This window comes from Mustela nivalis (assembly GCF_964662115.1).
Source record: "Mustela nivalis genome assembly, chromosome: 6".
In the NCBI taxonomy this organism is placed as follows: Eukaryota; Metazoa; Chordata; class Mammalia; order Carnivora; family Mustelidae; genus Mustela; species Mustela nivalis.
This window is the reverse complement of record NC_139025.1, coordinates 152,823,793-152,841,757: the sequence shown is the minus strand read 5'-3', so window position 1 is coordinate 152,841,757 and position 17,965 is coordinate 152,823,793. Positions and strand designations below refer to the sequence as shown.

The 17,965-nt window shown below is 48.5% G+C and overlaps 1 protein-coding gene across 3 annotated transcripts in view; it reads right to left on the bottom strand.

The window, feature by feature from the left end:
* Positions 1-17,965, bottom strand: part of LOC309867399 (endophilin-A3) — a 487,937-nt gene that overhangs the window by 367,203 nt on the left and 102,769 nt on the right. For 2 of the 3 annotated variants that reach the window (XM_082736214.1, XM_082736213.1), the window contains 2 exons: positions 14,557-14,660; positions 13,391-13,500 (listed from right to left, as the gene is read on the bottom strand). In XM_082736214.1, coding sequence (XP_082592340.1) covers positions 13,391-13,500; positions 14,557-14,660 — 214 coding nt within the window. Of the gene's footprint in view, positions 1-13,374; positions 13,501-14,556; positions 14,661-17,965 lie in introns of all 3 variants that reach the window. The other variant, XM_082736215.1, reaches the window with a different exon arrangement.

Here is a 17,965-nt window from a genome sequence, read left to right as displayed (position 1 = left end):
GTCTGCATCCCCTCTGAATTCCTACGTCAAAGCCCTAATCCCCAGGGCAGTGATATGGGGGGCTTTGGGGAGGCGATTAGGCCATGAGGGTGTGCCCTCGTGAATGGAACAATGCTGCTGTGTCAGGACACAATGAGAACACAGCCACCCATAAACCAGGAAGCGGACCCTCACCGGAAGTGGAATCTGGTAGCGCTTCGATCTTGGAGCTCTCAGCCCCAGCACTGGGAGAAATGATTGTTCGAGCCCCCTGGTCAGTGGTATTCCGTTAGAGCCGCCCAAGCTCCCTAAGACAGGTAGTAAGTTACTAAGAAAAGTCCAGTGAAAATCTACGAACTCTCTTTCTAGAAATAAGAACACTCCATGCACCCAAAGGAGACATGACTTGTGGAAATCTCTTGTCGGGGGACTCAACCTCACTCATCACACAGTAATCTATTAAATAAGCAGGTGTGACTTGTTTTCACCATAATTCCAACCCTCCACTGCTTACACCGGCTGCACGAGGTGGGTGTGCGCAGGGAGTTTTGTGCCCTCCCCCTCGCACAGCCTTGCGAGTCCGGAGACATTATCTCAAAAGCTTCCTGGGACCACCAGATCCCGTGTTTGTGGGCTGCCTTCGCGGCTCCGAGTGAAGGGAGAGAAGATGACACACGGTGGCCTTAATCAGGGGCGACTTCCTGGCCCCCGGTTGGAGTTCAAGCTCACGGATGGGCTTTGTTTGGGCTGCCCCCTGCTCCGCACAGTGTGGCTAAGTTATCAATACTTAAAAATCAGGAGATTGCATGTAAGCAAATGTATGAGTTCTGGCTTCTCTTGAGAAATCAGAAAGGCGGGCTCTTCTGGGCCCATATTCCGAGGCAACAAACAGCTGCTCCTGGCAGCCAGCGCCCCCCTTTGGACAGGACTAGTATTCCACACCTGGCCATAGACTCACCTCTCCCCTTCTGTGCACCTGCCATGGAGGTCCGTGTCAGCTACCTGGTGCCAGGTTTCTTACACTTGCCCTGGGTCTCTCATCCCCATACTCTCGCACTGGGGTTTGCAGCTGGGGCCGCACCCACGGGACAACTCCAGGGGGGTCATTATCATGGACTCAAACATAGAGTGCTATGGGACCGTGCCTTATAGCTGCCCTCTGCGTTATCCCAGGAAACATCGACTCCTACACTCTTTTTTAAAAAATATGAGTATCTATGTTAATCTTTAGATGAGGGCATTTCAAGTGTTAGCTTAGAGACCTAATGCTTCATCACCACAGAATATCAAAATGTTTAAATAGGCAGCATCGGAGATAATAAAATGCCGTCATTTCAGCCAAGTAGCAGTGAAACTCCCACCACTACATCAGAAGTCACACCTTGCAGCTTTCCGAAAACTCTTTTTACAGACTCTTTAGAAGAATTTCAGGAAACCATTCCTTGCCGTGAGAAAGCCTTCCTCTCTAAAGCTTCCTCGGGATGAAAAGTAAGAGGACTCTTCCCCCTTCCTGAGTCAGTGGCTGCTGATCAACAGTAAGAATCACGGTTCACGTTCCATCAATTTAAAGAAATATTTTTTTTAAACAGAGAACACAGAAAACGGTCAATCTGTGCACTTCTCACGTTTTTATGAAAGCTAAATACTCATGAACTAGAACTACAGCAGCCACAGCACTGACAGGGGAGGAAACCTGCAGAGTGTTCAATCCAATCACTTCATTCAGGGGCAAGTTCAAATCCGCCCAGAAAGCTTAAGAAACTCCCCCAAAGTCACACAGCAAATGAGCGCCAGATTCTGAGCTGCACTACAGAGCCTGTTCACTTCTCTCCTGTCAATAGCTCTGACCCACCCGCCGCGGATCATGTACAGAAATGCTTATGAGGGGGACCGAGAAGGGGAGGGTTGGTGACCGAAAAACAAATAAGAAAACTGTGGGAAGGAAAGAAGGAAAAGCAAGAAACAACCTGCCCACTGGGCGATCGCCACGGTCGCTGCCGAGTGAAAATTTTCATTTCCTCTTCGGAAATTTAGGTTAAAAAAAAAAAAAAAAAAAAAAGCATATATTTCTCTTTGGAAAGTGCTTGTCTTCTTCAAGTTGCGAACTTCACACTTGACTTTGGAATAAATGTTTATTTTCTAATGTAATCCCAGAGATTTTTGCTCCGACGAGGGGAACGACTCAGACTCCAGATGTTACTTCCAAGCCCCCTTAGCAGTGTCAAGAACTTTATATAAAAGTCTCTTTTATACCTGGAGGGAGTGAGAATGTCTTCACAGAAGCCATTTGAGAGATTTATTTCGCCTCACTCTGCAACGCCCGGAGCGTGCACTTGGAACCCACACGTGTTCCCTACCCTCGGCCTTCCTTGTTTTCAAAGTCGACCTCAAGCTGGAGCGTATGAACCCCAAGTTGGGAGTATATAAAGTGACAACCTCTTTAAGAACTTAAATGGGGAAAGGGAAAAAAACACTCATAAATAAAGGAGTTGATAAGAAATGCAAAATATGGGGCGCCTGGGTGGCTCAGTGGGTTAAGCCGCTGCCTTCGGCTCAGGTCATGATCCCAGGGTCCTGGGATCGAGCCCCGCATCGGGCTCTCTGCTCAGCAGGGAACCTGCCTCCTCCTCGCTCTCTGCCTGCCTCTCTGACTGCTTGTGATCTCTCTCTGTCAAATAAATAAATAAAACCTTAAAAAAAAAAAAAGAAATGCAAAATATTCTTTTTCTAATTCCGTAAGTGACAACGAGGGGCCCCGATAACACGCGAGCCTAGACTGCATACTCCCAGCCTGTTTTCTTCAAAACCGAGGGTTTTATGGGAACAAGGCAGGCGCACGTTTCAGTCCGGGGGCTTTTCTTGGCCCTCCTGTCTCTTTGGGGATACAGGGGCAGCACACGCTGATGACGCGTCGTGACCCCACGCACAGGGGCTTGGACGGGCTGGGCCTCCTCTGAGCCAGGGCTGAACTCGGTTCTGCCTGCAATTCATCATCTCAAGAGGTGACCCGCACCCCCCGCCCCCTCCCCTGCTCCTGGCTCACTTTACTCATTCTCTCAGGCAGCGAGAAATGTGCTATCAAAGTGTCCATCTCGGTCCCACGATGGAGTCTGCCTAACTGACCTGCGCCCTTTCATCTCCCTCTTCTCTGTTCCTTGAGAAAGAAATGATGAAGAAAATGTTCTTGGAATGCGTTCCTGGCGCAGTTCTGAGAGCTTTGCTTTAAATTGTTAGTGAAATGCTTGACATTTTTCCTTCGCTTTATAAACACTATGTGCAAATCATTCAGGATCCTAATGGAAAGTAATTTCCCATTAATACGGGCTATAAAATGCCATTTTCTTTTGAAACCCTGCCCCAGAAACAAACAGTACAGGACCCCTTTACAATCGCAAATTCCACCCACAAATCACCGAAGCCCGATACTGGAGTCGGGGGCCAAAGCCACTGCCAAGGGCAATTTCAGAGAGGCAGCCTGGGAAGGGCAGCAGTGGAGAGCCCGCCCTTGGGACGCTGAGCCTTCCGAAAAGACATCTTTTGCACATCTGTGATCTCTGGCTGACCATCGCTCTTCTAACAACTTAATCTGCCCGGGGCCCTAGCTACTGGCCAAGGAGGAGGGTACAAAAGCACTGACATGCACAGTCTGGAAAAGAAAGCCAAGGAACTCACTGTCCTATCAGCATTTCCTTTGTCCAAGTCAGATGCATACAACAGGCTCCCTTTGCAAACGCTCGCTGGCCACGGATTCCCCGTGATCGAGGAGCTTGGAACTAAATCATTCCCAATGCTCTTGTACATTTTAAATGTTCCCCAGTATTCCTTCTTAAGGATATAAAGTGAAAGATCTAGAAAGTGAAGGATCTGACGCTGCTACTTATTGTCTCTGTGGCCTTGAGAAAATCTCACTTAACCTCCCTGGGCCTCCGTGTACTGGTCTGTAAAATGGGCACAATAACCACATGAGAAATGTGAAGGACGTCTTCTGTACATTAGCTGACCCACATTAAGTACTCGGTAAGTGGAACGGCTATATTGTTACATTGTTATTTGTTTCTGTTTTATTTTCTACCGTTACCACTTCCTTGCAATATTTTTATGGCCATGAAATGGTGTGTGTGTTTTCCTGGATAGCAGAAGACAGCAACGGGGCTGGGAGCTGGACCCTTGGTGCTGGGGTCTGCTAGCTGGGCTCCACTCAGAGTGCGGGGAGGGCGGCTGACGGGCAGCCTGGAGTTGGACGCATTTTCAAAGTTTTTACTTAGTTTGTTTTTCTATCCAGCTTCTTTCCAAACAGAAATTCTGAAGTGGCCTACAATAATACACATATTCAGAATAGAGTGTTTCTGTACCAGAAGTCAAAAAGCAAAGCTACAAACATTAGGGAAACAACAGATTTTCATCCAAACAAGAGAACTTTCGAGAGTAAAAGTCGGGGTGGGGGGCAATACTAAAAACTGAACTAAAGTGAGACACAGGACTGTCTTGGGACAGTTGACTTGGGCCTGTCCCAAGCTAATGAGGACACACGGCCGCCCTAGTGGAAGGGGAGGAGGGGCCCGTGAGGCAGCTGCAGTACCATCAACGGTCCCTGGGCTGGGCCTTTGCATCTGGCGCGGAGCTTCCCAGCGGCCAGGGAAAACAGGCAATAAAACGTAATGCACAATTTCATTGAAGAAAGTATACCTTTTCTCAAGGGCCATCAACTGTCCCATTATTAAATATACTTTTTATTCAAATATTAAAGACGAACTTGAAAACAGGAAAATATTGCCCATAAATTACTACCCTTTAACCTGGTCTGTGCAGAGACACTGATCTGCAAAACTGTCATCACACTGCACTAACTACCCACCCAACCATCACACTGCACTAACTACCCACCCAACCATCACACTGCACTAACTACCCATCCAACCATCACACTGCACTAACTACCCACCCAACTACACACTGCACTAACTATCCACCCAACCATCACACTGCACTAACTACCCACACAACCATCACACTGCACTAACTATCCACCCAACCATCACACTGCACTAACTACCCACCCAACTACACACTGCACTAACTATCCACCCAACCATCACACTGCACTAACTATCCACACAACCATCACACTGCACTAACTATCCACCCAACCATCACACTGCACTAACTACCCACCCAACTACACACTGCACTAACTATCCACCCAACCATCACACTGCACTAACTATCCACACAACCATCACACTGCACTAACTATCCACCCAACCATCACACTGCACTAACTACCCACCCAACTACACACTGCACTAACTATCCACCCAACCATCACACTGCACTAACTATCCACACAACCATCACACTGCACTAACTATCCACCCAACCATCACACTGCACTAACTACCCACCCAACCATCACACTGCACTAACTGCCCACCCAACCATCACACTGCACTAACTACCCACCCAACCATCACACTGCACTAACTACCCATCCAACCATCGTACCATGAAGATTTTCACGTTTCTACATAACATCCGTTCCAGTGCATTTGGATGGCTGCATGAGGTCCCATTTGATGTTCCACATCTCCTTAACCGGTATCCTACTACTGACAAATACATATAAACAAACACCGGTCATCGTGTTATTTTCACGTCTGGCTTGTCACGTCTCTAGACAGTGCTGTAACAGAAGGACAGGTAGGCTACTGCTTAAATTATTTCCTTAGAATACATTTCCAGGAATGAAGCCACTGAGAAAGCATGAACATTTTCATTAATTCTGATAGACACTGCTCAGTGGATTTCCCAGTGAGTCACCCCAGGGCTCGGCAAACTCTGGTCTGCAGGCCAAATAATGTTTTAATGGGACACAGCCTTGCGCATTCATTTTCGGATTGTCTACGGGCACTTCTGACTGAGTTACAGGGCTACAAGAGAGGCCATAGAGCCCATGAAGCGTGAAGGATTTTTCACTTAACCCCTGACACAAGACATGTGCCAACTCTTTAAGTTACCTTACTATGCGTCCCCACCAGCAGTGCGGGCCCAGGCGCGGGGCCACACTCTAACGGAAGTGAATCATGTGGGACCCCACAGAGAGGTCAGGGAGAGAGAGAACAGAGGTTTGCTTCCTCAACAAAGGTGTAGTATGTGTCTGCGGCAGAAGCCACAAGCTAACCACCAAAACCCACGCTCGCTTTCTTCCCCAGGAATATGGACCCGGCTAGGATGTGGCTTTCTGGCTTCCCTCCCCCCTTCCCCAGCCTTTGCAGCGAGGTGTTGCCATTGGACGCTGCTCTTGCCAGGCTGGGAGCGGAAGTGAGGTGAGCCAGTTGGGGCCCATTTCCTAAGGAGAAATCTCGAGCCTGGGCTCCCAGCCTCCATCTCCACCTTCTGAACCACTGTTTTTTGGAGTCTCCGTGGAGCAGTAACTACGACCTGACACAACCTAGTGGCAGCAGTGGGGTGTCCTCACCATCGAGCGTGGGGTGCGGAGTCGGTGGGCGGGCAGGGAGGAGGAAGCAGGTGTAACAGGCATGAAGGCCACTGACCCTCGTTAGGGCGTGGCAGAACATCTGGTGAAACCGTGGCCTACGGTAACTTTGAAAGCGTATCACATACCAGTAGCTCGAAAGAAAAAGCTGGATAGAACAAAACGTGAGTGTGCACGAGCTGCAGCTTGGTGCATCCAGCGAATTATCATTGTTATTATTACTATTATTATTATTACTCTATTTTTTGAGAGAGAGAGCAAATAACTTTAAATAAAACAGTACATCAAACATGTAAAATGGAAACTCATGTAACGGGGAGACTAATTATGATGGAAAAAACCAAACTTTTTTTAAGGAGAGAGAGTGTGAAAGGGAGCGCGAGCAGGAGAGGAGCAGAAGGAGAGAGACAGAGTCCTCAGGCCGACTCTGACCCCGGTGTGGTGCCCGATGCAGGACTCCATCTGTCCACCCCGTGATCACCACCTGAGCCGAAATCCAGACGCTTAAGAGACGGAGCCATGCTGGCGCCCCAAACTAGACAATTTTGTTCAATTCAAGCTGGGTACTCCTGCCTGCAAAAGGCTTTCAGGCCAACGCCTATCTCGTCTGCTAGAATCTGACATTAAAAACATTCCCATCTAAGTAAACACTGTGGCTTTCTCTCCTTGAACTCAGAATGATGAAAAAAGAATTGAGAAAAGAAAATAATCGTCTTAGGATATGATTGAAGGTTCTTCATGTGTGTGGTCCCTGGGAGCACCGGGGAGCCCAGCCATCCACCTCCAGGAAGGAGTCACGAGGGCAGGGACCTGGACCAGAAAGTTGAGGCAGTGAGGAGGCAAACACCCAGAAAACCAGAAACCAATGCACCTCTCTCGTCACAGCATCCCTGAGTCCCTTACAGGGATGTGAGGAAGCTAACGACTTATCAAATTACATGTTAAAACTAAAAAATTTGACTAAAAAACTAAACAATTGTGTGATAAGCAGAGTAATAACCATCTTCCCACCCCCCGCCCACATCCTAGAATCCGTGGATTCCTTCCTTACGTGGCAGAAAGGGATCTGCAGATGTGATTAAATTACAGACCTTGAGATGGACCGAGACCTGAAGGATGTGGGCGGGCCCAATTTTATCAGCCGTAATCCCAAGTGACCTTAGAAGAGGAAGCGGGGAGGGTGAGAGGCAGAGAAAGTGATATGATAATGCAAACACAAGTCAGACAGCTTGGAAGATGGTCCACCATTGGCTTTGAACATGGAATGAGGGGCCACAAGCCACAGAATGTAGGCAGCCTCTAGAAGGTTCTAGAAGAGAAAGGACGAGGAGAGAAGGCAGCTTTCTAGAAGGCTCTAGAAGAGACAAGATAATAGCTTCTTCCCCAGAGCCTCTCAAGGGAACACCAACACCTTGGTTTTAGGACTTCTCACCTCCAGAACTGTAAGACAGACAATAAATTTGTGTGATTTTAAGTTCATTCAGTTGGAAAAAGAAATTCAACTGATGGGCTAAGTAAATGAATGCGTACAAGGAATAAAATTCACAAGGTGAAATTTTCTCTGAAGACAAAGTAAAAAGAACAGAGATCTAGAAAGCAAGAAGGAAAAGATGAGCCAAAGAGAAAAGACACATTTTCAACATCTAATAGGACTTTAAAAAGAAAAAATCAGAGAGAATCAAACAGGCTACTTAAAGCATTAAAAACAGATCTCCCATCACTAAAAACAGTATGAGTAATCAGATTTAAAGGGTCAGTGAGAACAAAGGGAAGGGAGGGGGTACACCGATCTTCTCGTAATTCCAATAGACTTGCCAGGAGGGAGAGACAACTCCACAGTTACAGTCAAAGACCTCAACACCCCCTGCCTAAAAATTAATAGAAAAGACTAGACAAAATAGCCACGAGGTACAAGTGATTTGAACTACGTTATCAAACAATTTGACCAAACTGGCATTTACAGAACCCTTCGCCCAATAAGAACAGAACACACACGCATTTCAAGGGAAGAACATTTACAAAGATGGACCGTACCCTGGGCCATCAAAAGAAAGTTTCAAAAAATTTTAAAGGTTAAGAGATTTATGGTTTGTCTCCCTCCCAATCCCATCTTATTGCTGGGGGGAGGGGGGTTGGGAGAAGGGGGGGTGGGGTTATGGACACTGGGGAGGGTATGTGCTTTGGTGAGTGCTGTGAAGTGTGTAAACCCGGCGTCTTCCTCGAGAAGACAGGGAGATTGATGCATCCAGAGGTAGAGAGAAGACACAAATTTTCTATCAGAATCGAGAACAGTGGCATCACTACAAAGTCTCTATCTCTCATAAGGAAAATAAGGGAATATATAAAAGACTTTATGCAGTAAATCTGGCAACTTAGGTGATATGGACAAAGGCCATGAAAGACACAAACTACCAAAGATCACTCAGGAAGAAACCGATAACCTCAACAGCCTCATACCTACAGGGTAATTTGATTTGTAGTTAAAAACTTTTGCACAGGGAAACATTTATTTTATAGAGCAACTTTAGCAGAGAAAGCTGACAAGCACTGCGTCAGCCAGGTGGCCAGCAGAAGCATCGATACAATTAACATCAATAGTAATGATTCACGTTGATACCCGGAGAATGGCGCTTGGCCTCTGTGGCCTTCCAATTCCACACTCCCAATTCCATATCCCCAGTCTCATCACGAAAAAAATATCGACAAATCTCAACTAGGGACATTCTACAAAATACCTGACTGTGACCCCCCAAAGCTGCCAAGCTCTTAAGAACAAAAGAAAGTCTCAGAAACTGTCATAGCCAAGAGGATTATAAGCAGATATCATGACTAAATGTAAGGTGGTGTCTTGGATGGGATGTTGGAACAGAAAAAGGACATTAGGTAAACACTAGAAAATCTGAATGAGGTACAGACTTTAGTTATTAATAATGTATCAATACAGGTTCACTGGATGTACCAAACTTGTAAGATGTTAATAATAAGGGGAAAAAATAATAGGGGAACAGTTTGGGGTATATAGGAATGATAAGTACTATCTCTTCAACTTTTCTATAAATCTAAAACTATTCTAAAATTAAGTTTATTTAAAAAAAAACAACCTTTCTCACAAAGGGTTTATCCCATGAATACGAGACTGCTTTAATTAATTTCACATAACTCACCACGTTCACAAACTAAAACAAAAAACACATTATCTCCACAGATGCCAAAGAAATTCATTCCTAATAAAAGCTCTCAGCAAACTATGACGGGAAGAGAATTCAATCTGATAAAAGCATCTATGAAAAACCTACAGCTAACATCATACTTAGTTATGAGATACTGAAGGCTACCCCCCTCTCATATCAAGAAAAAACTAGCAGGTGCACACCAACTATTCTATTCAACATGATACTGGAGCTTCCAGCAGATGCAAAAAGGCAACAAAAATAGTTAAAGGCATCTTGACATCCATTAAGTCTTTATTTGCAGATGACGTGATCCTCTCTATAGAAAAACTTACAGGATCTACAAAAAATCTGCTGAAACTAGTAAGTGAATTCGGCAACATGGCAATGTAAAAGCAGGTACAACAAGGCAAAGTCAACAATCTACAGGAAAGACCAACGGATAAAAATCAGCAGTATGCCTACACAGTAGCAATAAAAAATTGGTCACTGATATTTTTTAAAAATGATGTTTCGAGTCACATGAAAAATATGAAGTACTGGGAGACTGATTTAAAACTGTGTTAAGTCTTATCTGCTAAAAAACAGCAAAGCATGGCAGGATAAAAATTAAGAAAACTGAAGTGGAAAATAGACTGTGTTCAAGACTGGAAAACTCCATATTGTTAAACTGTAAATCCCCACTAAATTGATTTATAGATTCAACCTCAACCAAATCAAAATCTAAGCATGATTTCTTTTAGAGAAATTGAAAAGCTAATCCCATAATTCACATAGAAAAGCTACTAGAACGGCCCAAAGAGCTTTGGGAAAAACCAACATTAGAGGACTAACACCACCCAACTTCAAGACTTAGGATGAAGCTGGAGTAACCCACTATAAAAAGTTGAATGACGGGGCGCCTGGGTGGCTCAGTGGGTTAAAGCCTCTGCCTTCAGCTCAAGTTGTGATCCCAGGGTCCTGGGATCGAGCCCCACATCGGGCTCTCTGCTCAGCAGGGAGCCTGCTTCCTCCTCTCTCCCTGCCTGCCTCTCTGCCTACCTGTGATCTCTGTCTGTCAAATAAATAAATAAAATCTTTAAAAAAAAAAAAAAAAAGTTGAATGACAACAGGCACGCAATGGTAGTACACAGCATGATACGGCTTGAGTATTAATTTTATTCTCATAACAGCATAAATAATTGGTAGAGGATATAAAAATGGAAGTTACCACTGAGGCTGCAGAACTGTTAAAAAAAAAAACAAAAAAAAAAACTAAAAGGATCAGCAGGAGACCACCATGTGGATATCGCAAAGACACATACCAGATCAGAAGAGATGGGAAACCAGTTTCCATGACTCTTAATCCCAACCTTGTCTATGCGACAGATGGGTCAGGAGATGGAGACCAGAAAGGGTTTTTAGAGAAACTTGGGGAGAGCTTGAAGGAGGGTCGGGGTGCTGTTTATGTTCTTCCCTACTTCACATCAAGTCGAGGGAGACTTTCAAAAAAGACCCATAAGAGAGCTTGAAATGTGCTCCCTGGAGCTTTAAGAACAGAAGCAGTGGATGGAGAAAGAGAGAAGCCAACTCCCATCCCTTTGCTGACACCGATCTTTCCCCTACAACAAGCCGGAGTTTGAGGAGGGAGAGAGCCCAGCTTGAAATCAAGATCCTGCAAACATACACTCAAGTGCGTGGAAGATGTCCAGTACCCAAGAGGAGCCAGGTAAGTCACGGGGCTGCCCACGTCTTCACCAAGAAGTAGAGGCAACATTCAACATAACAGGGTGGGGTGGGGAGTTGTGCGTGGTCAAAATGATGGTACCACGATGAAAACAGTGATTCTGAGTAACTTGGAGGAGGAGGGAGGGGGGCGAGTACACGGGAGGCTGAGGACGGGGAGCACAGTCTTCATTGCCGTCTCAGGAAATCACAGATATTACCCCAAACCAAAAAATTAAGAACTAGCAATAAAAGTGTATCATTTCGAACAATGGAGCTAAATACCAAACAAAGGGTTGAAAGTGGGTTCTTCTGAGAGCAGGAAATGAAGATGGGGAGAGGGCTGAAAGGGAGACAGCTGCTTTTCATTAAAAGCCTGGTAGCAGGGGCGCCTGGGTGGCTCAGTGGGTTAAGCCGCTGCCTTCGGCTCAGGTCATGATCCCAGGGTCCTGGGATCGAGTCCCGCTTTGGGCTCCTTGCTCCGCAGGAAGCCTGCTTCTCCCTCTGCCTCTGCCTGCTGCTCTGCCTGCTTGTGTGTACCCTCTCTCTCTGGCAAATAAATAAAATCTTAAAAAAAAAAAAGCCTGTTTCTTTCTTTCTGGAACTATATGCATATATTAGTCCCATCATTTTTATTTTTTAATTGAAAAAAAATCTGAAAAGATAACAACAGTGTTGGAAGAAAATCCCACAGGCAGGTGTGTTACAGAAAGCCAGTTTGAAATCCGTGGGCAAAGAAGTGAACTTGGACTTCCGTCCCATACAGAAACTAACTCAGAGTAGGTCATGGACTGAAATGTAAATGTATGCAACTGTGGGGAAAAAGCACAGGAGAACTTGTTCAGGGACAGACAGAGAAAGCTCAGACTTGACACCAAAAGCGGGATCTTAAAAGGAAGAAATGAGAAACTGAACTTCACACCACAACTAAAAACTCTGATCTGTCAAAAACCCTGTTAGGAGAATAAAAAGAAGCTACAGAGTGAAAGAAAACATTTGTAGCCACCGATTCATCAAAGGACTTATATTCAGAATATATAAAGAACTCTAAAATCGTAACAGTAGGGGCCCCTATTAGGCTCAGTTAGAAGAGCAACACATTCTTGATCTCAGGGTCATGAGTTTAAGCCCCACGTTGGGTGTAGAGATCACTTAAATAAATAAAACTTTAAAAAAAAACGCAACTATAAACTGGAGGTGAAAAACCTATGACTATCCCCATATGTAAAGACTGCGAATGAATCAACACAGCAAAGTAAACAACTGACAGGAGAAATGAATACACGGACAGACAGTTCAGACCTAAGAAAATACAAACGGCAAACGAAACTACAGGGGTGGGGTGGGGTGGGGGGTTCCTCTCGACTGGTTATCCCAGAAAGGCAAATTAAGATTGAATGCTCTTTTTTACCCATGAGTGCTTGGCAAAAATGGAAGTCAAATGACCCGGGTACGGGGAAACAGGCATTACTACACCCAGAGTAGCGCGCTGCATGGGAAGGTCATCTGCAGCAGCTACTACTATTTGACATTGCATTTGCTCTAACTTCCAAGGAAGACATGCCCGTCAGCCCACGGAGGCAGACATAGCACCTGCTTTCAGCAAGTACCAAGAAACAACCTTGGTGTCTGTTAATAGAGAAATGGTATATATAATGGAAAGCTATGAAGCTGTTCAAAACTCGGGGAACAGAGACAGATCTATAGGCCCGACACGGAAATAACTCCAAGAGAAGCAAGCCGCAAACCATACCCCGCGTACGACCTTGTATTTGACAACCTGAAAAAAAGTCTAAAACCATGTATATACACTGTGTCTGTTGACGGGGCAGGGTTCGTACCAAAGTGCCAGTTTTTGAGACCTGACCTAAGTATCCCAAACCAGGAAGCCGGAAAAGGGGCATTCCTGAGAGAAGCGGGCGGTGGGATTCACCGAACGACCAAAGAAAAATGTTCGGGGTCTCAGGCGGAATGCAGCAGTAAGCAGAGGCTTCTGGCCACGCCTCCTCCCAAAGTACTGAGCCACACAGAATGGTCATCTCACCTGGCGTCTTTGCTGTCGAGACGGCGGACACCCCATTGAGCTCACTGGGACTCCTCTTGATGGGCCGTGGCTTATACTCTCGTCTGGGGACACTGGATGCGGCTGATATCCTGAAACACGCACATGAAGACCAGACAGACGTCACATGGAGAACGCCACGGCCCCAAGGGTACATTTCTGTGCTGCCTGGGGGAGCTTACGAACTTGGGGGAGAAGTGGTGGTCGGGAAGGGGTAGCTTTTACGTGCTGGTTCGCAAGTAGCTCAAAGTGAAAGGTGTGATGTCCCCGGTATAGTTTGTCAGCTATGTATTTGAAGGGAGGGGGTCCTCTCACGGTCTCTGAGGCGCCTGTGAGGGTCAGGGTCCTACGGGGCACCCAGCAACACCAGCTGCCTTTTCTCCCTTGTGCTCACGGAAAGAGAAAGATACACAAACGTGCTCGGGTGAGCACCGCAGGCTTCCCGCCTCCCACCCCCACCAAAAAGAGTGGAGGACCGGCCACACCTGAGAATTCTGCCACCGATTCAAGCAAACCTGCCTCTAAATGTATCCATTCTCATCATCCCAGGTAAAACAATATTCTGTTACCAAAACTGGTCAAGAAAGGGGTCTTTTTTTTTTTTTTACCCCATTATATTAATGGGGTTACTGTGCCTACCACCTGTGAGAGTACTGATTTTCAGAGAAGTACAGAATCCGTCATCGTTAAGGCCCAAGGGCAACAGCCACCTTTCTCGGGTCACTCAGAAGGTATTTTTGACTCAGTCCGTCTCCAAGTCAGTGCTACGAGCGAGCCTGGCCTGCTCCCTGTCCTGGTGGAAGAGAAACGCATCTTCCTCCCAGATAGTGACATACTTTCTGCGTCATCGGTATCATCTCACACTTCTCCACATCCCCACCCGCTGGCGAGGACCTATAGGCCATCGCCGCCCCAAGCTCCGGCTCTCAAATCGGGATCGAAGCCGGGACAACTCTGCTGCGTGAGCAGCTCCGTCCGGTCGCCCTGAACACAGGTCACAGAATACCTTCAGGGCTGTCGCACACCCAACCCTGAAAGCCAGCCAAGAAAATTCAGAACAGAATGGGGCGGTGGGAAGGGGTGGATGGAGGGACAGGCGGACGGAGGGACGGACAGACGGAGAGGCTGGCTGGGGTGGAGGCCCTCACCGCATCCGCAGCTTGCTCTGTAACTCCTGCAGGATCTCGGTGGACTGTCTGTGGTAGTCCAGAGCTGCCTCTACAAACACGGCCAACTGGCTGACTTGTTCTACCTGCGGCAAAAGTGAAAAATTATGCCAAGGCCTGGGTAACGAATGTTCCGGGAGAGCGTGCGGGGACCAGCACCAAGGACCCGGCTTTGCGTCGTCCTTGGCGCTGGTCTGTTTCACTTCCTGACTCTCGGGAGATTTTTATGCTGGGAAGTTCATGGACGTGAGCACAGGGGTGGGAGCTAAAGCCTTTCTAATGACATGGGAAGCCAACACGGAGTCAACGAACCCCTTCCTTCATGAAACGTCTCCACGGGCATCTTCTAAGTCAGACCAGGAAGCTAAGTAAATAAAGCTGTCCTCACGTAAGAAAGGAAACCAGGGGCGGGGGGGGGCACCACGGCAAAGACTTGGCAGCTCCCGCTGTGTCTCATTGCTGCCCGCACAAAATCACGGCCATGAACATAACAGCTGAGAGGAATGACCTCTACAGCCGCTGGCATCTCTCCTTCCCTTGAATCGAGACATTCATGAGATGTGTGACCCAATCACAGCGGACGGAAAAGCTGAAGTAGAAAAGCTCTATCGCATAAGAAACCCTGAGAGACCGGGGGGTGCGTGGATTGAGGAAGACATGTCTCCTGTGGGGGCTTCCTGGCTTCCCCCGCGTGCCTGAGCAGCTGCTGGAGAAAAAGCAGGACTCACGACGCTCATGTCGGCAAGCCTCGGACGCAGGACCTCTGGGCTGGGGTGATCAGGACCCCGGCAAGCGCCCCGTGACCTCCCCCTCCAGAGAAGGACACAAACCAAAATCAATCCCCCCTCATCCGTCCAAAGCATCCCCAAAGCCTATGCGTCATTCCCACATGCTAAGCAGCTTGAGGACAGACCTGCCCCGATTATCACCCCCCCCCCCACGTACCACGTGGGACCAACCTTCAAGACCCAGGCTGCTTCCATCTGCTGCTACAAACCATGCTTTGTCTGCCCTTACGCTTGCTTCCCTTCGCACGCACCACTTGAAACACGGGTTCAGCGAGCACTTACGACCCACAGCATCCCACTGGTGACCGGCCGTGCTCCGCATCCGAACAGGAAATCCCACTGTGCTGCATTCACTTTGCCACGCTTGCGGGGTGGGAAGAGCACCAAGCCTAGCCTTAAATTCCCCAAACCCGATAAACACAACAAAGACAGCCAGGCCCCTCGGAAATTCTACAGATTTCTTAAGGTTCACCTCTCTGGCTTTCCCTGCCATGGCCCAGCGCGACCACAGCAGAATCTGCAGCAGCAGGAAACGGGCTCCCCGGTGGGGCAGGGGGTGGGGGCGGCGGGCTGGGTCCCAGCTGAGCCCCACCTCGCTGCCTTGAGTAAAGCCAACTTCTATTTTAATGCCCACTTTGGAATACATTTGACATTTCTCTTTTCAAAGGAGCAGTGAGAAAATGAATGTTCCTGGAAACACACGGGGAGGGAGAGGTCGCCAGCTCTCCTGTCTGGGGGCCTCAGACAAGTTCTGTACCCTGGAGAGGCATCTGCCACTCTTCGGTCGATGGCTGACTTTGGGAAGGAAAAGAATCCCAAGGCCCCTTGGGAGAGAACAGCAGTGCCGCGAGGGGCCTGCATACAGTAGGTGCTCAATGCAGCCTGGAGGAGAGGCAGTACTACACTACAAAGTGCTTGCTGGAAGCCACGTGGTACCACAAGGGGCTCACGTGCTGGGCAGGAAACGGAGGCGTCCGGCTGTCCCCGGGCCATCAGCAACAAGGTGCGCGTGGGTGGTCTCTGCTTCCCAGACCCCGGTCAGGATCAACCCCCGGACAGGCAGATCCACAGCAGCGCTAAAGTCAGGCCTTGCGAGCACCCGTCTAGAAGGCAGAGCGTTTCTGCGTGGGCCACAGCGCTCCATCTGGCCGACCCGCCTGCTGACTCCGGGAAGGTCACCTGGGACGTGAAGACAGCGGTAACTCTGCTTCCGGCCGGGACCGGCACCGCCCCTTGGCTGGGGCCACCTTGGGAGCAGAGTGGGACCACGCACCGTGGAAGGGTTCACACCACGCACACGGCGCTTCCGGCTCAGGGTAAAGGGCCCTCGCCGCCAGGATGGCTCACACCCGGCCAGGGGCCCGAAGCAAGAGGCTCGGACGGCCCAGTAAGCTAGAGGAGGAGCGGGGAGGGGCCAGACACAGGCCGCGGTGCTGGCAAGTGGTGGGTGAGGATGAGGAAGGTACTGGGGTAGGAGGGGGTCATGGAACCAGAAAGGGCTTGTGACGGACAGAAAAAGGGCCTCCAAAGACGCCCAAGCCCATGTCAAATCTGTGGCAAGAGAGACTCTGCGGGGGAGTTAAAGGTCCTGAATTAGAGGACGACCGGGTTATCCGTGTGGCCCGGTATCATCACCGGGTCCTACGAGAGCAAAGCAGGAAGGTCAGAGTCCGAGAAGGAGGTCCCTGAGGGGAGGCAGAGGCAGACATATGAGGACACCCGGGCTTTGCGGCAGACCCCACACCACTCCGGGCTTCCTGGTTCACCCTTCCCTGCGGCAAGACTCCGTGTCTCTCCGGGGCGCCGCCCGTGGTGCTCTCCACTCCACGACCCTCTTGTTAGCTGCAAACCCACGGCTGATTACACGCATGTGAGGCTGCTGGGGGTCCGGAGCTCTTGCGGATGGAGACAGAGCATTGACGTCCCCCGTATTGCTGTGGGCTGTGGCCCCAGGGACACTTGAATTAGATCTGGGCCACTGGGGTGACCCAGAGACCAAGTGCAAAGGATCTGGACTGAACCCAGAGGAAGAACATCTCTGAGGACTGCATCATGTAGAAAGGTCCACTCTCCGCAGGTTATGGAAGCAGGGAGCCAAGTAGAGCAGGGCAGAGAGGCACACCCTGAAGGACACAGCATGAGGAAAGAGGACAGGGTTGGCAGCAGGTAGCGCCTGCCCCCAGATGCCCGAAATCTGCAGTGCGCCTGGTGTGTGAGGATAAGGAAATGCACCTCTTCTGGAACTCGATAAGCCGCCCGGACCCTCTCACAACGGAAAACGACACATTCCCAATGGAGGGAGCATCAATCTGAACTGTGGCTGTCCAAGTTGTTCTCTTGTCTGTCCTATCAGAGACCTCCACTCCTTCTGCACTCTTCGGAGAAGACAGAAGTCTGGGCACAAACAGATGTCTTTGCTAATGGGGTGAAAGCTTTATTCAGTGTTTCTGAGGAAGTCGGAGCAAGGCAATTAACTCAGTGACCTGGGTCACAGCCTTTTGGGCTTCCGTTCTCCACTTCACCTTCCTAAAGTTGGGTTTCCTGCACAAAGTTGGTCACATGGTGCCTGACACATGTAGGTCAAGTGACTGTCCAGAGGCAAA